The sequence below is a fragment of the Megalobrama amblycephala genome, linkage group LG5 (assembly GCF_018812025.1).
Source record: "Megalobrama amblycephala isolate DHTTF-2021 linkage group LG5, ASM1881202v1, whole genome shotgun sequence".
Taxonomy (NCBI): Eukaryota; Metazoa; Chordata; class Actinopteri; order Cypriniformes; family Xenocyprididae; genus Megalobrama; species Megalobrama amblycephala.
In genome coordinates, this window is record NC_063048.1 from 23927859 (window position 1) to 23951182 (window position 23324).

General features: G+C 37.4%; 1 protein-coding gene across 6 annotated transcripts in view; it reads left to right on the forward strand.

Annotated features, from left to right (window-relative positions):
• Window positions 1-22248, forward strand: part of ttc7b (tetratricopeptide repeat domain 7B) — a 42687-nt gene extending 20439 nt beyond the window's left edge. For 2 of the 6 annotated variants that reach the window (XM_048191349.1, XM_048191350.1), the window contains 11 exons: window positions 82-199; window positions 1168-1225; window positions 1323-1395; window positions 2165-2325; window positions 4528-4644; window positions 8110-8207; window positions 9109-9270; window positions 12158-12208; window positions 17493-17633; window positions 18900-19102; window positions 20696-22248. In XM_048191349.1, the coding sequence (XP_048047306.1) occupies window positions 82-199; window positions 1168-1225; window positions 1323-1395; window positions 2165-2325; window positions 4528-4644; window positions 8110-8207; window positions 9109-9270; window positions 12158-12208; window positions 17493-17633; window positions 18900-19102; window positions 20696-20917 (1404 nt within the window). In that variant the 3' untranslated portion in view covers window positions 20918-22248. The remainder of the gene's footprint in view (window positions 1-81; window positions 200-1167; window positions 1226-1322; window positions 1396-2164; window positions 2326-4527; window positions 4645-8109; window positions 8208-9108; window positions 9271-12157; window positions 12209-17492; window positions 17634-18899; window positions 19103-20695) is intronic. The other 4 variants (XM_048191351.1, XM_048191352.1, XM_048191353.1 and 1 more) reach the window with 2 other exon arrangements.
• The last annotated feature ends 1076 nt before the right edge of the window (window positions 22249-23324 follow it).

Consider the following 23324-nt stretch of genomic DNA (forward strand, 5'->3'; position numbering starts at 1 on the left):
GACTCTGTAAATCCATTACTGTTAGACCATCCATGAACAGTGAGATGGTGATGACATGGGGTGTGTATTTGTGTGTTTTAGCTGGAAGAAGGTGAGCGCTTCGCTAAAATAGTGATTGATATGGGTGAGAAGGCGGCTGAATTCAGGGCCAAAGGCTATCTAGCTATTGGTCTCGTCTACAGTCTGAAAGCCACAGATGGTGAGCATACATGCACTAGGACACACTGTATATACCATTTCTATAACCTTACAAGAATGTAATATTTACTATATCCTTTATAACACACTCTGTATATTTTCTATAATCCATTTTTAATACTTTATACCCTGTTTCTATTCTCTTTAATAGCATTTCTTTATAATGCTTTATACTTTTTCTCAATAATTTCTCAATAACACACTCTCTCAATAATCTGTATTTTTGTTCTGTACCTTTTCTCTACCTTATATAATATGCGCTGTACCCCTCTATAATTCCTATATTTATATAAGTGTCGATATATATTAAATTAGTTAAACCAGGTTCAGTTTGTGATTCTGTAAGATTCAAGATTCTGCATATTTTTTTTTTTTTTTTATAAAAATAATGGTTATTGAGGGAAGAAATATATTTTTTTATTGATTCATGTGTGTGTGTGTTTTAGCATTTTAATTAGGACTTGATTAATTTTTTAATATGAATATATAATTTTAAGTCATCCTGTGGCCCTTTTGTGGCCCGGGACCCTGGTTGAGAACCACTGTTGTAAACTCTTTCTGCAGTTGATTTGTACTTTTCTCTTTCTATGTTCTTATATAACACATTGTTGAAGCACTCTGTACCTCTCTGTAATGCCTTTTGTAATGTGCTATATGCTTTCTCTACATTCTATAACATGCTCTATATGTACCCTTTCTATAATCCATTTATACTTTATAACCGCTTTCTTTTCTTACATAACACACTCTTTACATCTCTGAAGTAACAGTTACATAATTTATAATGCTCTCAACATAATCTCTTTATAATCACTCTATAATGCTCTATACATTATCTCTTCCCTCTAATACTCTCTATGATCCCTTGATACCCTTTCTCTAATATTAAGGTATCTGAAACCTTAAAGATTTCTCATAAGTTGCTTTATCTTGTCCTAACCATCTTCTCTCTGTCATCTGTCTTTACAGCATCTCTTCGAGGAATGCAGGAAGAGTATCAGAAAAAAGCACTGAGCGCTTTCCAGAGGTGATTTTCAGACTGTCCTAAATTTCTCTCTATCTCTCTCTCTCTCTCTCTCACACTCTCTCACACACTGATGAAACACTCTGTTTCTCTCTCTCAGGGCACAGAGTCTGTCCCCCACTGATCATCTGGCTGTTTTCTACCTGGCATTGCAGCTGGCTGTATCTCGACAGGTAGGAGGATCAACATCTGCTTCTTACACACAGGTTGTGAGAATTAAAACATCTCAACACTCAGATGACGGAAATCTGGTCAGACTGGTTGTTGTGACGATAGAGTTCTCCTCCAGTTTGCTCTTGATACCTAGGTGACACCTATAAGCATTTCCATATGGCTAAATTCATCTGCTTCAAGTCACACATAGAGCTGGCCAATGTGGCCAAAAATATTATCACAATATTTTTTTCCATATCATTCAATATTGATATTTATCACAATATTTTAATACCATTTATGAGGAAGAATGTGCAGTACACATGTTTGTTAGACCTCAGGAAAGAATGTAAACATAACTTTACTGCTTTTACCTAACTTTTACCTTTTAATTTAGGGCTTTAATCTATTTTATTTTATTTTAATCTCTTTTATTCCCCAAATTTTGAGTTTTGTGATGTATTATACAAATGTATTATCAAAAATGGTGTCTAATCAAAGTAAACTTGCATAAATAACAATTTAGCCAATCTTTTAATTTTCAATCAATTTACAACAAAAATGCATTTTTACAACCAAGCTTGTATGAATTAAAACATGGATCTTGGTACACATCTAACTACATCACACTCTTCAAGTTCTTAGCAAAAGAAGATTGTTTTGTCCTCGTTTCCCTCTGTCTGTCTCTCTCCCCAGATGTCAGTCTGTTATTTTTCCTTCTCATTTGTCTCTCACCCTGTTTAAACAATCATCTAATAAAAGCATCTCTTGTGTGTGTGTGTATGTCAGATTCCAGAAGCTCTCGGTTATGTACGCCAGGCGTTACAGCTGCAGGGCGATGATGTTCATTCACTGCACCTGCTGGCCTTGCTGCTGTCAGCTCAGAAACACTACCACGATGCTCTCAACATCATCGAGATGGCCCTCAGCGAATACCCTGAGAACTTCATGTGAGTCCAACACACTCACAGTCACTGTCACACTTTATTTAACCTCTCAAGCTTATAGTTGGATGTAGCCTTGTTTTTTGACTGCACTGAGTCGATACAGTTGTCAGCAGCCAATCAAAGAAGGGGAAGGAGGCTTTTGTTGGATCAGAGGACCAATCAGATGATTCCACGTTGTTTTGCCCAGCATTTTTAAAGCCTCACACACACAAATGCACACACAGCAGCAGGCAGTGTTTAGACATTTAGAGGCATGCCACAATGCCCACCCTAATGAGAATGTTTGTGTTCGCTGTAGCAGCTGGGATAGATGGGTACATATCTGCTGCTGGCATCTTCAATTAGACGAGTTGGAAGTATGCGTGTGTGTGCTGGATGTTTGGGGCACTGGGCAGTCCCCACGCAAATTCCTTTCGCATTCGATTTGATCAGAGTCCCCCCCCATATCTGTGTTTATGTGTGTGTGTGTGTTGTCGTCCTTCCGGGTGTGTGCTTCAGCCACTTACATAATAGAAAAAAATACAACAGCTTTCTTTTTCCTTCAATCCTATGGCCCTCTTTTTCACCCTGTTTTTCCCTGAAGGGTTTTGGGGGTGTGTGTGTGTGTGTGTGTGTGTGTGTGTGTGTGTGTGTGTGTGTGTGTTTCCATGCATTTTGCTTCATTGCCTTGAAAGGAAATGCGCCAGAACATCCAGCCCTCCTTATTCCACACACACAGACACACGCGACAGGATTAATTCAGTGCTTGTGTGGGTGTCCTAGCGGTGTAGTGTGCAAATACAGCAGAGATGAAAGAACCGCTGATGAGAATGTGCCTTCAGCTCTTTGAATTGGCTGAACTCAGATCAGCGTGGCCTTCAGAGACCACAGAGCATGTTTAAAGCTCAAACTGATCTCAGTTCGGGCTGCAACAACAACTAGCTGTTGAAGAGCAGCCTCAAGAAATGGTATCTGCTTCACACACACACACCAGCTGGATCTCCTCACACGCTGCCATATCTGATTATAGAAATGCCCATCGCACTCTCAGTGGTGGGACGTTCACTCAGTGCGAGCAGATCTACTATCTGCAGAAATGTGTGTGAAATCCAGGTGTTACCAAGAGATTCTGTGTGCACTCATTAGCAGAGATTTGCACCGCTAGGCAGGATACAATACACCCCAAACACCCCTACACATATTTACAACACAGCACGCAATATAACACAGACGCATCATATGGATTATTGGATATATTGGGTATTTAATTGTGGGTTTCTCCTATTTTTATGTTTAGATTATCTTTGCTGTTTTCTTGTGCTCACTTCCAACTTTTTTCTAAATTGTTATTTTAAAATGTAATTTATTCCTGTGGTGGCAAAGCTGAATTTTCAGCAGCCATTACTCTAGTCTTCAGTGTCACATGATCCCTCTGTGATGAATAGAAACTTCAAAAGAACAGCATTTATTTGAAATAGAAATCTTTTCTAACATAAATGTCCTAATAGTCACAATTTAATGTGTACTTGCTAAATAAAAGTATTAAATTTGAAAAAAAATAATAATAATAATCTTACTGTCCCCAAACTTTTGAACAGTAGTGGGCTGTACATTTTAATTTTGTGATGCTTAAATTCAGTTTAAGCATTTAAAATAATTGACTTGTTGTTTAATGTTTTTATTTTAAATGTATTTAGACAAAATTGTGTACAATTTTAAAATCGACTAATTATGGATTGACAAATCGCCTGATCAATATTGACCAGAAATCAGAATTGATTTCTCTATACACAAAACATATGAACAATATACAAGACAACACTCAATATAACAAATGCATAACGCATATATACAATATGCAACACAATACATCATACACTCACAATATACAAAACAACACACAATATTCCACAAATGTACTGTTGAACACAGTATTCATAATTTAGACTTTTTCCTTATTCTGATTTTTTTCTCATCATTCAGTTTATTGTATCATAGAGAGAAATCTATTGATCTGCTCTTTTGATATGTTTGAAAGTTATCCAAGCTGAAAGGGTAGAATCATTTTGACTCTGATTAAAGTTTGGCATTTAATTGGGGCTTTCAAAGGAGATTTACACTGATTCATCTTTATCTGTGTTCAATAAACTCTGCTCTTCTCTGTTTATTAAACACTTTTCAGATGGAAGGAGAGTGAACATAAACTTTTTTTATTTGTCTTTGTAGTCTTTTATTCACAAAGGTGAAGTTGGAGACGTTGTGTCGAGGCCCAGAGGAGGCGTTACTCTCCTGCAAACGCATGCTGCAGATTTGGAAATCCTGTTACAACCTCACCAACCCCAGGTACACACACACACTCTCTCTCTCCAGCTGTTGACACATGAATGCTAGAAGCTCAAGTGTCGGCACTCACCATCACACATAAGACAGCACAGCATGTCTCTCTGACTGTGAGGAGCTAACCACACCTTCATTAAAAATAAATAAAAGCACAGCTCGTACCAGTGCTGCATACTATGATTCAGTTCTGCTTTCTCGTGCGCTCTCTCGTTCTAATGGCTGAAATACCAGCCCCCTGCTGTCAGAACACTCCAGCTCTTCCTGTCAAACTGTCCTGAACTCCATACCTGGTGACAATCCACAAGAGACCAATTAGTGTCCGGACACTGTAACCAAACTCTGCCACTGCCACATATTCAGAGTCCCTCCCTCCAAACCCTGGGTAGCGCCATTGTGTCAGGACCACTTAAGCTCTTCCACCCTAAACCTCACAGCTAATACATACTTAAACACCGAACAGTTGCTACTCCAGAGACTGTATGATGAGGAGGAGGAAGAGATGGACCACATCTAGAAATATGATTGGAGAAATTGTAAAAATGTAGTAAAATTTAGCATGAAAATACAGTGCCCTCCACAATTATTGGCACCCTTAGTAATTATGAGCAAAAGCAGCTGTGAAAATAAATCTGCATTGTTTATCCTTTTGATCTTTCATTAAAAAAATTCACAAAATTATAACCTTTCATTTAAGGAAATAATTGAAAGTGAGGGGAAACTTACATTATGAAATAAATGTTTTTCTCCAAAACACGTTGGCCACAATTATTGGCACCCTTTTATTCAAAACTTTTTGCAACCTCCTTTTGCCAAGATAACAGCTCTGAATCTTCACCTATAATGCCTGATGAGTTTGGAGAACACCTGACAAGAGATCAGAGACCATTCCTCCATACAGAATCTATCCAGATCCTTCAGATTCCCAGCTCCATGTTGGTGTTTCTTCTCTTCAGTTCACTCCACTCATTTTCTTTAGGGTTCAGGTCAGAGGACTGAGATGGCTATGGCAGAAGCTTTATTTTGTGCTGTGACCCATTTTTGTGTTGGATTTGATGTTTGTTTTGGATCATTGTCCTGATGGAAGATCCAACCACAGCCCATTATTGGGTTTCTAGCAGAAGCGGTCAGGTTTTGATTTTTTATCTGTTGGTATTTGATAGAATCCATGATACCATTTATCTGAACAAGATGTCCAGGACTTCCAGCAGAAAAATAGGCCCACAACATTAAAGATCCAGCAGTATATTTAACCGTGGGCATGGGGTACTTTTTATCCATGTGTGCACCAAACCCATCTGGTGAGTTTGCTGCCAAAAAGCTCTTTTTTTTTTAGTTTCATCTGACCATAGAAGCCGGTCCTGTTTGAAGTTCCAGTCTTGTCTGACAACTGAATATGCTGGAGATTGTTTCTGGATGAGAGCAGAGGATTTTTCTTGAAACCCTCCCGAACAACTTGTGGGGATGTAGGTGCTGTTTGATCAATTCTGTTTAGGCTTTCTGAGACTCAAGACTCAACTAATCTCTGCAATTCTCCAGCTGTGATCCTTGGAGAGTCTTTGGCCACTCAAACTTTCCTCCTCACCGCGCATTAGGACGATTTAGACACATGTCCTCTTCCAGGCAGATTTGTTACATGTTTAGTTGATTGGAACTTCTTAATTATTGCCCTGATAGTGGAAATGGGGATTTTCAATGTTTTAGGTATTTTCTTATAGCCACTTTCTTTTTTGTGAAGCTCAATGTTCTTTTGCTGCACATCAGAACTATATTCTTTGGTTTTACTCATTGTGATGAATGATTACGGGAATTTGGCATTTGTGTTTCCTCATGTTTATATTCCTGTGGAACAGGAAGTCATGGCTGGACAATTTCATTCTCCTCAAATGTAAATATGAATGGGAATATACTTCAGAGATATTTTACTCATAAGAATTTCTAGGGGTGCCAATAATTGTGGCCAACATGTATTGGAGAAAAACATTTATTTCATAATGTGAGTTTCCCCCCACTCAACTGTTTTCCTTCAATGAAAGGTTAGAATTTTGTGAATTTTTTGAATGAAAGATCAAAAGGATAAACAATGCAGATTTATTTTCACATCCACCTTTGGTCATATTTACTAAGGGTGCCAATAATTGTGGAGGGCACTGTAAGTCCATTCATTATTGCCAGTAGTGTAGCGACGCATGAAGCACAGTTCACAATAAAGTCTTTTTCAAACCAAACAGCTTTCTTTTGGTCAACTCGGTAAACTCGCATAACCAACTTGAACCTATTGCGAAATCTGTACAAAATTCCTGATCACGTGGGTTCCTATTGGCTGGTAAATGTGACCGCACATTAATGCTCAGCTGTTGACAGCTGTTGGAATAGAAGCCCCACCTTTCACCTTTTTTTGTGTGTGTGCATGTTTTGAAATCATTCTTGTCAGAATTAATTGAAATATGTTATTGAAACGCTAGATTTGCCTGGAGATTGGGTCTTTTCCCATTGAAGCAGACAAAAACTTTACTCCTACATAGAATATACAGTTGGGATGCACAAAATATTAGTACTATTTTCATTATTGGATGATAGTTGGGTTTTATTTTTTAATTTAATTTAGTATTAGTTGAAATTGGTTATTTGATTGTGCATGCTCCTTTACAATTTTTTTTATTTAGATTGCCATCATCTAACGCTCACTTAAAGTTAATCTTTAAAAACACTAATAATTATGTAACCATTAATACAACTTGGATTGACAAACACAACTAATACTTAAACATACTTTAATGTATAATATATACTGTATATGGGATAAATAAGATATTGCCTATGGTGACCATTCTGTGTTCACAGTTTGTTTTCTTTTCCTTGTTTGAATCTTGTTAAATAAAAAAAAGTAGCAGACAGAATAGTTTTTTTCCAAAATGGCCGCTGAGTAAACTGACAACTGACTTGCCTTAAAGCAACTTTGGTTTCCCGCTACATCAACTTTTCGGCTGTTTTATTTATTTATTTATTTATTTTTTATTTATTTATTTTTATAAAATGGGTGAAATTTCATTAGACTTACATTCCCATATGATCTCACATCTAGGGATCATGTCATCATCATGACTTTGGGCCAGTAATCAACCACTTAGCAGCCATTCAGAAGACACAAGCAACCACATAGCAACATCCTGATAACCATCATGCTGCCAAGTCTACTCAAGCTCGCATTTTCTTCTGATTTTCTCTCTCATTTATTCTCTTATTTCTATGCTCCTTTTCAGATGAGCTGTGTTACTGGAGCATTGTGGTTGTGTGTGCGCTATTGCAGTGCCATGAGATGCATAGTGAAATTTCTGAGGGTTTCATCATTCTGTGTGTATTGATGTGCAAGTATCACATTGCCTGTCTGGGTGCTTGACTCAGTCTCTAATTTTATTGTCTTAATTGCCTCTTCATATCTTCTGTGTGTGTATGTCCGTGTGTGTGTAGTGATTCTGGGAGGGGGAGCAGTCTGTTAGACAGAGCTGTTGCTGACCGTCGACAGCTGAACGCCATGACACTACCTGACTTCAGTGATCCAGAGACAGGTGAGCACACACACACATTAATGTCCCCATATCTATATCTCTATAATTGGTAACAGTATTTTTACCCACCTTTTATGGTGAGTTGCATAACCATGACAATGGACATCAGCTTTGCTGTCATTTTATCTGTTTTTCCTGCATATGTCTCTCTCTCTCTCTCTCTCTCTCTCTCTCTCTCTCTCAAATGCACAAATTTAGATTTAGAATAAATGGCCTAAAGAGATGATGGGTTAATACATTTTGTTTATTTATTTCTTTACTTTTTTCATTTCTAAAGCTCTAATCCTTGTAGATGGGTCATATTGAATTACTTGCATTTTCTATGAAAACATACTGCATTTTATACTGCTTTGACTCATTTCAGTTTACAGCTAAATTCACATGAATTTGGTTCCCTTGTGCAGTGAGTAGAGTAATTAGATAAAGAGGGCTGAGATGAGCGCAGGTGTTTATTTGCTGCGTTTGCACAGCAGTGATGGCGGAGGGTTTCTGTGCTGTGTATGCAGACAGTAAACATGTCATCATGTCTCCGTGATTCAGCAGTTACCCATTTTCTTTACAATCTGATCTTCCTGCTCCAGCTGTTCATTTCTGGTTATTTATTTTTTTTACATTTTTTATCATTATTTTAATCTTTTCCATTATATTAGGGCTGTCAATCAATTAAACATTTTAAATGAATTAAATGTAATTAAATATTTATAATTTACATACAGAATAGGAGTTGTGATTATTTTTAACATGATGTTTAATGTATTTAAGATGCATGTTGAAGTAACGCTTCCCTATGACAGCCCTAAATATTTCATGTCTTTTTCCTTCTGTATTCTTTTTTTTTTTTTTTTTTTTTTTTTTTTTTTTAAATATCACATCCTTTTCATTTTCTTATTTTTATTCCTAGCCTCTCATGCCTCTTCCTCCCTCTCGGGGTCAGAACCTGTATCTCCTATTTTTCCTCTTCCATCCTTCTATTCTCCACCTCCACCCAAGATTGAATCCACTCAGAGGCGCAGCAGCCATGCTTTCTGTGACCACGCCCCCCGCCGACGCTTCTCCTCTGCCAGTAATGCACTGTGCACCTTGTGTGTGTTTTTCGGCCAATAGCCTGGCATGAGTGTCTTCTCACTAGCCAATCCCCTGCCACTAACTGCCCTGCTCCGCCTGAATAGCCCCACCCTCCAGCCCAGTTCATTTGGGATTTGGTTAAGTGTTTGGTAACTTGTTTGTTGCTGCGGTTTGAATTGGTATTGAAGCAGTGTTTGCCTTATGGAGGCCTCTTTTTGAAGATTTCAGTCTCTAAAGACCATCAGGCACTAATGGGTTTGTAATGTGATTTTAACCATTCTAAGAAGCAATTTTACCAGCAATTTTCAGGCCACTTTACATTTTTCTACAGTGCACTGATGGCAAGTAGAAGAAGAAAATACTCAAGTTATTATGTGAATAATTATTTAAGTACTTGTACTATTGTTCCAAGATCTGCAGAGGAGTTAGAAGTAGCTCACCCTATTTTTATGATGTGTCCAGTTATGGCTTATATCAGCTGTAAAAGGACATTAATTGAGTACAGTGCTGTTATAAGTCTCTAAATGCCACTGGCAGGATGAGTTGATGGTGTGGGTTCAGAGATCCAGTGGCCCGTGAGACTGACACTAAGCTCTTAATCTCCACGGTCTCCTGGGGAAAACGAAAGACAAAGAAGCAGTGACACTTGCTATCGGCTAGCCGTTTAAGACCTGGAATCATAGCCACAGTTGTATCATCAGAGAGAGAGAGAGAGAGAAAGAGTTCACCAGGAGATTTCATGTTACTCAAACTCACTCATACTGGAGTTTTGTCACCTTTCTCTTCATCTAAGATGCTTTCCTTTTCTGGCCCTGTTTATATTTTTTCTAAACATCTGTTTTGGGTGATCCAGTCAGACAAGACAGATTGCTGTTTACATCTGGTAATTACATGCATATTTTTTGTAACCACTTTTGATAAGATTTTTGATGCGAGTGTTTTTGGTTTTGTGGCGGTATACACCATTCAGTGGTGTCAGTAAGATTTTTTTTGTTATTAATATATTAATTATTAATTTATACTTACTATTCAGCAAGGACACATTTAATTGATCAGAAGTGACAGTAAAGACATTTATAATGTAACAAAAGATTTATATTTAAAATAAATGCTGTTATTTTAACTTTCATCAAAGAATCAAGGAAGAAAAAATGTATCAGTGTTTCCACAAAAATATTAAGGAGCACATCTGTTTTCAACATTAATAATAATCATAAATGTTTCTTGAGCAGCAAATCAGCATATTAGAATGACTTCTGAAGGATTGTGACACTGAAGACTGAAGCAATGATGCTGAAAATTCAGCTTTGTTATCATAGGAATAAATTACATTTTAACATATAAATTAATAGAAAATTTGTTTGAGAAATCGAAACTATTTGAAATTGTATTAATATTTCACAATATTAATGTTTTTACTGTATTTTTGATCAAATAAATGTAGTCTTGGTGAGCATACGTTTACATCTTATCAGCCCCAAACTTTTGTACGGTTTAAAATAATAAAAATAGTTCCAAATATACTTCGAAAATTGAATTTGTGACATTGACTGTTAACTGTTAACTTTTCATGCAAGTTGATGTTAAAAATATAATTTGTCCTGAAAAGTCTATTAAATTAGAAGAATAACCAATGGACTCAGACGTTTGAAATTAAAGGGATAGTTCACCCAAAAATGAAAATTTGATGTTTATCTGCTTACCCCCAGAGCATCCAAGATGTAGGTTACTTTGTTTCTTCAGTAGAACACAAATGATGATTTTTAACTGCAACCGCTGCCGTCTGTCAGTGGTATAATGCAAGTCAGCAGGAACTTGGACTATAAGAGTAAATAAAACATGACAGACAAATCCAAATTAAACCCTGCGGCTCGTGACGACACATTGATGTCCTAAGACACGAAACGATCGGTTTGTGCGAGAAACCGAACAGTATTTATATCATTTTTTACCTCTAATACACCACTATGTCCAACGGCATTCATCACTCGATTCGTTTGGTCTGACAACGGCAGTGATGTCTCGCTCTCATTGAAGTATGCGCGAGACATCAAACCAATCGTTTCGTGTCTAAGGACATCAATGTGTCGTCACGAGCCGCAGGGTTTAATTTGGATTTGTCTATCGTGTTTTATTTACTCTTATAGTCCAAGTTCCCGCTGACTTGCATTATACCACTGACAGACGGCAGCGGTTGCAGTTAAAAATCATCATTTGTGTTCTACTGAAGAAACAAAGTCACCTACATCTTGGATGCTCTGGGGGTAAGCAGATAAACATCAAATTTTCATTTTTGGGTGAACTATCCCTTTAACTGCCTAAAATTGGTTATTTTATAGTGAAAGATAACCGACAAGTGTAAATGTTGCAGCCCAACAGATAACCGACAGGCGATCGGCAGTCCTTCACTGTTGTTTAAGACGCAGTATGCAGGATGAATAACCTTTTGGTTTTGCACTCCATTTAAGCCTAAATTCAGCACTGTCCACATATGATCAGACCACCTGAGAGCGACATTACCAGGTGTAAACAGGGTCTTTATTTCTCTCCGCCTATCTTCTATAATGCTGTGCATGTGATCTGCTGCAACTGTTCTCACTGTGCAGTGTTTGTGCATTGAAATAATTGTATTAACACACGTATAGCCCGACACGCAGTGTCACAGATACAGGGTTTACAGGGCCATTACCTGCTCAGGACTCGTGACACTTTGGTTTGTGGTATATAGAAAGTCAGACGGAATCAGTTTCTTTTTTTTCTATTATATTTCTCTCTGTGTTTCTGTAAACTTTCTGTTGTTGTGTTTGTTGTTGTTGTTGTTTTTGTTTTTTTCCAAATTTTTATGAATAATTGCCCCCTTTTTGTTGTTCTTTTTGGTTTCCAAGGCAACCTTCCAGATGCTTTCTTTCATGGTTTTGACTCATTTATTGGGGTTTGTAAGTAGCTCTTGCTGTTACTGCTCTACTTCTACACACACTTTTAAACACACACCTGCTTTTTTTGCCTCGCTGGCCTTCTCCCCCTTGGCAGAGTGCACCCACCACTTGTCTTACGACACTCCAACACACTCCGGCATAATGTGTTCAATGGGCGCGTTGCGTCTTACCTTTTGTTTTGCCCTCTTATTGTGTGTCCTCTCCTGCCGTTTTGTGTCCCAGGCCTCTTTGTGCTGGAGAGAGACATAAGTGCATTCGTTTGGCCTCAGTTCTTAATAATTAAAGAGACAGTTGTGTTCCTCCAGGCCTTTCAAACAGGGTTTAACACATACTGTACAGCTGCTTAAAGCTAAACACTTATGGGTACGACTTAATAGTTTTAATGATACTTTTTGTTTGAATTTATTATTATTAATGGTATGGCAAGTATTTTTACTATTATTAATTAGTGTTAGTATTATGAACAGTGCTAAGAACAGCATTTATTTGAAGTCTTTTGTAATATTATAAATGTCTTTACCATCAATTTTGAACAACTTAATGCATCCTTGATGAATAAACATTCTTTTCATTCAAAAAAACAAAGCAAAAAAAAATGTACTGACCCCAAATCTTTGAACATTAGTGTATAAGTCCACACACTACTTGTCCTTTATCATAACAATAGCATTATAACAGTTGTCCAACATCAACACTATTTGTTTTTCAGTTTAATTTGCATTGAAGCAGAACATTAATTTTAATATGAAGTGACGGTTCTGTGATTAAAAATTCATAAATTATTCTAAATAGATTTGGTGCCTCGAGAGAGCAATGACCTTGTCTGAAATGTGTTCTAATTTTTTAACCATTAATCTAAAATTAGATTTAAGCCCTTTTAATTCCATCTGATAGTCCACAGTTTAATCCCAGTTTAAGATTATTGTTTCATTTTATTTGAAACCTGAGTGAAGTCAACCACATTTTGAAGGGACTTTTACTGATCCTCTAATTATTTTAACAGTTATTATTTAAATATTGATTATTTGTCATTTGATATAAAGTGTGTGTGAGGTATCTGATGGAATAGCACCCAGGTCTCTGGACCGTAGATCACGAGCTCTAATTTCATTTAGTGTCTCACATTTAGCAGCTGTTTCTAAACTCCTGGCTCTGTTAACAGAGCGATGAAACGTTTAAGAGGACGGGATCACTAGTGTCATGATCGTGCTGAGAGCTGCTCGTTTAGAGCCAATTGTGATGGACACAATATCCAGAAAGAATCGTAGCCTGTAAAAATCTAAGATAGGTAATTCATTGTTTTTAGGGGCTTGACAATTTGCCGGAGAAAATATTTTGAATTGAAAAGTTAACTTTTTAGCTGAATTAATGGAGAAAAAACTTTCTTTTAACAGAAATGAATTCATAGTGTTAAATTATTATAAACTTAATTATGAATTTAAAAAAAATAAAAAGCGGACATATGCTGTGTACAGGTTATCGCAATCTTCTAGGAATGCAAAAAGGGGGGTTGCATTACAAACCAAAATAGACTTGCTGTAATTTATAGTAGGTTCTGGTGAAGAAAGTACTGTCTCTTTAAAAACATATCTGCTTTTTATGTGTGTGTGGTTGTGATGATGCTTTCTCACTCTTAGCATGTGGCTTCATGGTCACGCTCTTTCTGCAGCCTGGTGTGATGCATCATGGGTGTCTGTTTGAGTTTGCGTGTGCACACGCATGTGCTTAAGAGAGATGCGAAGTTGTTGACTGTTTATCTGGAAACTTGTCAGTCATCAGCTTCAGCCCTACAGAGTGACGGCAGCTCTTTGACCTCTCAACGGCTTGACAGCTTCCCCTACTTCAGTCAAGTATAAGAATGATTTAAATAGAAACTTGAAAGGATAGTTCACACAGAAATTCATTTACTCATGTTGTTCTAACCTGTATGACTTTGTAGAAAACAAAATTAGTAGTTTAGTTGAATGACCAAGATGCTCTTCCATTAAATAAAAATGAATGGGGACAGATGCTGTCAAGTTCCAACAGCATGATAAAAGTAGTCCATTTGACCTTTTAATTATTACATTTAGAAAATCTTTCTAATTTAATATCATTTAAAGTGTAACATATTCCTGTGATGGTAAAGCTGAATTGTCAGCATCATCACTCAGTCACATGATGCATCAGAAATCATTCTAATATGCTGATTTGCTGCTCAAGGAACATTTATTATATTATCAAAGTAGAAAACAGTTGTGCTGCTTAATATTTTTTGTGGAAACTGTGATACATTTCTTCACGATTCAAAAGAACAGCATTTGTCTGAAATGGAAATCTTTTGTAACATTATAAATATATTTAGTCTCACTTCGAATCAGCATTTTTGGGTGAACTAACTACCTTTTAACAAGAGATTTGTATATTAATACAACCTAGGAAAGCCATTAAAGGGTTAGTTCACCCCAAAATGAAATTTCTGTCATTAATTACTCACCCTCGTGTCGTTCCTCATCCGTAAGACCTTCGTTCATCTTCAGAACACAAATTAAGATATTTTTGATGAAATCCAAGAGGTTTTTTTATCCCCCATATAAAGCAAACCACATTCAAGGTCCAGAAAAGTGGTAAAGACATCGTTAAAATAGTCAATATGACTGCAGTGGTTCAAATTTAATGTTATGAAGCGATGAGAATACTTTTTGTGTGCAAAAACAAAACAAAAATAATGACTTTATTCAACAATTTCGTCTCTCCCCTGTCAGTCACCTATGAGGTTTACGTTGTATAGACAGTGCAGGCTTCCAGGTTAAGGTTGAACCACTGTAGTCACGTGGACTATTTTAACGATGTCTTTATTACTTTTCTGGATATTGAATGTGGTAATTATTTTGCTTTCTATGGGGGATAAAAAATCTCTTGGATTTCATCAGAAATATCATCAAAAATATGTGTTCAGAAGATGAACGAAGGTCTTACGGGTTTGTAACAACATGAGGGTGACTAATTAATGACAGAATTTTTGGGTGAACTAACCCTTTAATGAGCCAGCCGTTTGCTCATGTAGTAAATGTTCTATTTCACGGTTTAAATTTGTTTATTCTTTTGACCTCCATGAGTTTTTTAAGGCTGTGGTATAAGACATTCATGAAGAGATCCCCTGGAAGCCTTTTAAACTCAGTACAGATGGGGTCAGATTCTTAGTGTTTTTTCCAGTGATCCATGGCTTTGTCCACTGTCACCATAGAAACGCTAAACATAGGAGCAGCAGCTATGGTTTTGACTCAATAGGCTCATTGCTTAAGAGAAAGAAGCTGAGATGTACAGGAATCGATTTCAGTATGAATGTGTTTTATGTCCTGCTGCTCCGGTCGATAAAGTCCAGCCTATGACTCATAGAGACTCTTGAGGATCCTAATATGTTCCTCTGAACCCCGACAGAGACTTTAATGACCACACTGATGCCCAGACCACAGCTCTGCATGTCCAGGGCACTGCACATCCAGACAAATAGGGTCTCTGTGATCGCTGAACTGCGGGGGGCAATTTCATTTCAGTTCTCACAGTTCAGGAAACCGATGTGGTGTCTTTAGTTCATCTCCTGAATCTGGCAAATTGAAAAGGAACTGAGGCCAAATCTGGAATTTATTGTTAAAACGGTTAAAGGAATACTTCACCCAGAACTGAAAGTTCATTTACAAACCCAAATGGCTTACACTACTGTTCAAAAGTTTGGGTTCAGTAAGATTTTTTAATTTTTATTTATTTGAAATAAATGAATAATTTTAATCAGAAAATCTATAAAAGTATGATGGGTACTTTTGAAGTGGTCTATATAACTTACTTTATGATACCTATAGGTGGGGAACTGAAAATTATGAATAACTGTTTTGTGGATGGATTGTTCTTTTGAGTCTGATCGTTTCAGAGAAACATTTGATCAGATTCGCAAATTGAAAATGATTGTAGATGATCGAAATGTCATTTTGGGTGAACTATCCATTTAATTAAAGGCACTTTAAGGCCTTTAAAGGCGCAGACAGGAGGAAACAACCTCATTTCTGTTGATCTGTTGCTCTAGTGTGAAATTTGTATGTTGCAGCCAGCACTTTTAAAATGCAGGGTAGAGTAAATTTGTGGAAAGTTGCAGCAAATGTGCTTTATTATTTTCTTATGCTGTTTGTATGTGTTTTAAGTGGTGTGTGTGTGTATAAAGGCCCATTCACACCAAGGACTATAACGATAAATATATAGTTTTACAAATTGTTCTAATTTTAAAAGAATAGCAGTGTCCACATCACGACTATAACGATACACAGAGGAACAATATTTTTGGAATGACTTTCAAAACAGTTGTTTCTAGCTGATGAACGATACAGACATTGACAGCCAATCAGAATCCATCCTGCTTTAAAGAACCTGAGCATTTAAAGCAGCAGATGACCAAACTGCAGCACGTGCTTATAATAAACAGAACTTTCTCATACTTTGGTATGGACGCTAATATACATTAGTTATCTTTCTTGGTGTGTTAGGGCCTTAAATTTGTTTTTGTCCACATTTTGGGACCCTGAGAGTTGAGTCCACAGTGTTGGGTCTCTGAATCTTTGTCATGCTGTTTTTTTACCCTTTGTGTTTCCTAAAGGCCTCTCATTCTGACGTGTCTAGAGATTAGACATGACTGGTGTCCATTTAACCATTTTTTTTTTTTTTAGAATGACAAATCACTGTTAAAGATGATCCTCTTGATATGCATCCCATTGGAATCAAGATATTTTCAAATCTGGACTCTTGTGTGTTAAACATATAAGAACCAGTGTTATTTTACTATTATTTTACTACATTTGTATAGTATTTATTGATATTTTGAATTGGTTGTTATTTTATTTATTTGGTTTTATTTATTTTCGGTTAAAGTTGTAGTAATTTTGTAATGTGCTTGTGTCATTTTAATTATATATTTTTTAGCTTTATTTTTATATAATTTTTAGTAATTTTAGTACTTCAGCTTAAACATTTTATTTCAGTTGTCAAGACAACAGTTCTCATTTTCTTTTTTTTCAATCTATTATTTGTTTCAATTAACAATTTTTAATCGCTTTAGTTTAGTTACGATCAACTGCTATTTGGCCTTGAATATAAATGTGAATATAAACAAAATACTAGATCAATGTTTTCACTCTGAGAGGCATCACCCCTAAAGGCTGGTGTGTTGTGGATTTATGGCATATATGGGCTGGCCATATATGTAGAGAGGCTCCAATATACATGTCGTCGTTGCTGACTGTCTGTATTTCCACTGCAGGTTCCGTCCATGCCACCTCCATAGCAGCATCACGAGTGGAACAGGCGCTGTCTGAGGTGGCCTCCTCCCTCCAGAGCAGCGCTCCAAAACAGGGACCCCTCCACCCTTGGATGACCCTCGCCCAGATCTGGCTGCATGCAGGTATAAACCACACCCACAGCCCTCATTTGCATCTTGTTAACATAAGCCCCTCCCGCATCATATTTTTTACACTGTATAAGGTCCAGGTTTAATGAACGGCATATGCTGTAGTCTTGCAATAGAATACCTATATCATTTATTAACAAACTGTAAGAGTACACTGTGTTCAAATATAGAAAGTTTATTCTTCACTGCTTTGTGTTGTTATTAATAGCTTTCTTTGTCCAAATGAATACATTAGGAAAACCACCTCCAGCAGGATCAAATTACCCATCTGGATACTTTTGCCTTCTGTCTATAATCAGCATTTATAGATAGACAAGCATTTGTGCATATTTGTGATTGTGGCTGAATTAAATGCAACAGAGTTTAGGAAAGTTACGCATGTTCATGGAGATGATGCTAGCAACTCCCATCTCACACAAATATTTAAAAATGAAATTAAAATCACCAGTAGGTGGCAGCACATCACTGTCGAAGAGTGAGTCATTGAATGAATCATTCAACTGCTTCAAATTCAATTTAGTTAAGAATGGTTGATTCATTAAAAGAAAATTAAGCAGCTCACAGTCTTTATGAATGGGTCAAGGCAGAGATGTCGCCTTGGCAACTAACTGAAATGCTGAAGTGCTAAAGTTAATAAGTTCTAAAAATTATTGAAAACTAAAATAAAAATAAAGTTAAACAAATATTTAAAAATAAAAACTAATACAATTTCAAAAGCATATAACAAAATTATTCAAACTAATTTAAAATGAAAACTGAGAATATAAAAAGTCAAAATATGAATAAATAATATAATAGTATATAAACAATACTAAATTTGGGGGAAATTGAGATGCTAAAATTGGGAAAAACACCTCCCAAATAAAAATCCTTTAATTTGTTTCCTCAGAATAAGGCAATCAACTACTAAGACTGATTATTCTTTAATCAGCTTGACTGTCGCTGAGCCAAGTAGGAGAGCCTTAGCGGGACTTGGCAGGGTGAGAAAGGTGTTAAGAGTGAAGCATGCTTAGTAGTCACTTTCCCTGAATTTGTTGGCTGAAGAGCACACCCCGTGAGGACAGCCCATCAGTTTCTCTGTCTCATCACTGTTTATGAGCTATAAACGGTTGAGGCTGATAATGTAGCTGACAACTTGAACCTGTCTGAGAATCCCATTTCTTGTGTGACTCGAGATATAAATTCAATCGGTCACCCCAACAATACCTCTTTCTCCGTTTCCTCTTTATCTCTTATTTTTCTTTCTCTGTCTCTCCATAGCGGAGGTGTATATTGGAATGGGAAAGGCGGCAGAGGCGACAGCGTGTACGCAGGAAGCAGCCAACCTGTTCCCCATGTCCCATAACGTGTTGTTTATGAAGGGTCAGGTGGCAGAGCTGCGGGGGAATGTGGACGAGGCCAAGCGCTGGTACGAGGAGGCGCTGTCCATCAGCCCAACCCACGTCAAGACCATGCAGAGACTGGTGAGCACATTTTCTATCCACTAACACAAACCATTTTGCAGTTTTATATATTTGTAAAGGCATGATTTAGTATGTTTATTTAGCCATTAATTGGCTTCTCCCCACAATGACTTCAGGTTTTACTCTTCTTGTGGGAATGTTTGGTGTGTGTGTATGAGATTGGCATGCTGAGATTGAGGAGAGAGACAAGATCTCATCCTGTGTCAGTATTTAGCAAACAGTGAGTCCAGTATGTTGAGACTTGTCAGACAAAATGTGTATGTGTGTGCAGCTGTCTCTGGATGTGTGTGTGTGTGTCTTAATAGTAAGCAGAAATGTCATGTCTCATTAAAGAACTCCCCTGTAGTAGACATCAGCAAGAGAAACTGTTGCCCCTCTCTCTGTCAAATCTCTCTCTCTGACTGTGTGTGTGTGTGTGTGTGTGTGTGTGTGACACTGTTCTAACAGCAGGACAATATGAACTCGCACAGCTGCTCACACAACATTAACCCTTCTTTATGTATGTATGTATGTGTGTATATATATATATATATATATATATATATATATATATATATATATATATATATATATATATATATATAATATAATATCTGAATATACACGTATGTATACATATATATATGTGTGTGTGTGTGTTTATACATGCGTGTATATTCAGTTTCTGCCTTTAGTCTTCTCTTCAGCTGGTGAAATGCTTGTTCAATAGGATTTAAATCTGTAGATTTGGCCAATCTAAGACCCAAAATTTCTTTACCATGATAGTCTTGATTGAGTTGGCAGTACTAGTGTTTTGGGTCATTGTCCGGTTTCCATATGAAGCACTTTCCAGTGAGTCTGGTGGCATTTTCTTGAACACTGGTAGGCAAGATTCTTTTGTACACTTCTGAATTCATTCTTCTGCTGCCATCATCGAATAAGTCATCAATAAAGATGAGTGAATCTGTTCCAGAGGCAGATATGACACTATTTCCACCATGCTTTCCAGATGAGCTTGTATGCCTTGGATCATTTGCAGTTTCTTTTTTTTTTCTCCACACTTTTTGCTTTCCCACTTTGATAAAGGTTAATATGTGTCCATTTGTCCATAAAACTGTTTTAAAACTCTACTGGCTCATCTCTGTGTGTTTTCACAAATTCAAATTGGCTTTCCTATTTTTGGTACTGATCAGATGTTTGATCTTGCGGTGTATCCTCTGTAATTCTGTTGGTGAAGTCTCCTGTGAACAGCAGATTGTGAGACCATCACCCCAAGGTTGCTGGTGATTTTACTTCAATTTTACAGTTATTTTAGAGTTTTTTTCATAGCCCTTGTCATTTGTCTATCATCAAATAATGTTGATTTTCTCTTTTTCTGAAATGGCAATGATGTACTCTAATTCATGAATTTATAATGATTTTTAATGTGGGTCAAATTTGAGGCTAAAAGGTATGTGCAGTTTTTTTTTTTTTTTTTTTTCATTTTTAAGTTTTAAATTTATCCAGATCTTGATCTTATATTTCCTGGCACCTGTAACTTTTTTTTTTTTTTACCAACAATAGTTGAAAACCCTCTTTCTCTTTTGATTTGTCTCTTTGTCTGTCTTTTTGCAGGGTCTGATATTGCATCAGCTACAGAGGTACAGCCTTGCGGAGAAGATCTTGCGTGATGCGGTGCAGGTGAACAGCACGGCACATGACGTGTGGAACAGTCTGGGCGAGGTGCTGCAAGCCCAAGGCAACGACGCCGCCGCAACCGAATGCTTCCTTACTGCCCTGGAGCTGGAGGCCAGCTGCCCCATCTTACCTTTCACCATCATTCCCCGCACCCTCTAAGACACTCCGCGTGCTCACCACCAACAAACACCTCTGTCCGAGAGTCGTGCATGAACCACAGCCCTTAATCACACACAAACGCCCAACTTGAAACTTCTCTTCTATCCTGGAATGCCTTTCCCACCCCTCTAAACTTTTTATCTGTTCTCAGACGTGGATCTGCAGAAAAAGAACTCAGATTAACACAGTTGTCAGTGTGAACTTTTCTAGACTGCTTCACACTCTAGTTTTTTTTCCCCTCCCCTCTTCCTTCCTTCTTTCTCTGCTAGAATGTCCTCCTGCTTCTGTACATCGTAGTGGTGCCGCCCATCTTAAATCTCCACTCCCTTCAGTACCCTCATTGGTCAGTTTCACTCCACTGTATGACTGGACCAATGAGAAACCTGTACAAGCTGTTGTCACATTGAAGCGGGTGATTGATGCAGCGGTTTCATCAAACCACAGTGCTTCCTTTTTGCCTAAAACATGTCCAGAAACATACAATCTCGAGATTCTAGTAGCTGTGTGTCATACGAACCCGTAATAACACTGATGCAGAGACGGTCAAAAGTGTCTATACGTGTGCTGTGTGTTTGTGCAGAGTTAAATGGACGGTCAGAGTGTGTGTGTGTCCTTTATATCTGTTATTATCCAGAATATGTGGTGTGTGCGCTTGTTTATTTTGAATGGAATACTTGACAGTGGATCCCTGTTACACACATGCGTAATAAAGATTGTGTTTCCATGCTGTTGTTCCTGAGGGCAGGCGTGTCACCCTTGTTATGACTCCTAGAGAAACATTACATCCCCCTCTGATCAAACACTGTATTGTTTATATACTGTATGTACAAAAGAATCACCTAGAGTAAATGGAACAGATGCCAAAAGAACAACTATTCTAAAAACAAATATTTTATCTTGGTTCTCATTAAAGGAGAAGATAAATCTAGTTTTGGACATTTCGTTTTGTTTGTTGGTTTGTTTTTCCGCATTTATCCTGATTCAGAGGTCAAGATTTATATGGTTGATTTATCAGAGATGTGTTATAATAGATGTTTATTTATCTGTGTCCCAGTGGCCATGTGTTAGATGGGTGAAGGGTGTGTGTGAGTGTGTGTGTGTGTGTGTTCCTGAGAAACCAACATGAGGGGTGTTGGACTGTTACGGACAGACACGTTGAACTCTCAGATATGCAAACTATCTTCATAATGGTCAAAGTGATTTCAGCCATGTAAGAGAGAGAAAGTGAAAGATTGTATGTGTGTACTTGAAATCTTAGCAGTGTCAATCACAGGGCCAAACACAACTGGAAAAGCTGTTTTATGATGTCAATAAATGATAAATTGTGAAAAGTCTGTGTTTTTGTTTGTTATTCCCTATTTTTTGAGGACAGCTAATATCGATTTGACAATCAGAGAATTTCCTCCTAATTGTGACTTTCATACAATTGCATATTTATATTTCACAATTGTGAATATTTTTCATAGTTGCGACTACATATCTCAAAATGTCATTTTAGGTGGAAATTGACTTCGCTACAAACCGCAGTCTGTCCTCAAGGAGGTGATATAGATACATTCTTGACTGTGCCAGTAAGCTGTATATATTATTCTGATAACTAACTACTAGGTATAAATATGTCAACAGTCTGAAGGTGCATTCGCAGTAGCTAAGTTTCAAGGGCAAAAAGGGGTCCTATCTATCATATCTAGGTCCTGTCTATTGTCAATACTGTAGCGATGTATGAAGCACAGCTCGCGCAAGTCATGCTCAAACCAAACATCTTTCTTTTGGTCAACGCAGCAAATTTGCATGAACCTGAAGTGAAATTTGCGTTTGTAAATATTTTGCCTGCAAAATTTCGCTGAAGAATGGTAAATGTGACCACACCTTGGCTTATCTCTAACTCTGCCATAACGTTATCTGACCTGAAACAGAGGTGTGACCTAGGAACAGACGCCTCAGGGATAACCGGGGATAACGCATTTTTGTAGGCAAACCCCGGAAGCGAGTTAGCATTTTAGGACTTCCGGTTCCAACGCCGTAAAGTCTATGGGTTTTTTTGAATGGGTTTTTGCTAAATCGCCTGAAATAAGGTCTGTGGTTAACAAAGCCTCTAAATACTTTCACGTTTTGATCTATGACAGCGAACCAGTTATAACCCGCTTGTGATTTTTTAAAACTTTTACTGTGTCTTAAAATCGGTTGCTAACAAATTGCTAAAAGGGCCTACTTCTTTTGGCAGGGACTTTAGACGTCAAAACGGGACATTTGGACAGCATTTCTCATGAAAAAGTGGATAAGTATTCATAACAGCACAGATCATAATCAGCGAGCATGTTTATAAATAAAGTTGTTTTCTAAATAAAGTTTGAGGAAGCTTGGTGGTGGTGGTGATGTTGATCCGCGACCATGGTGTGCTGAAGTC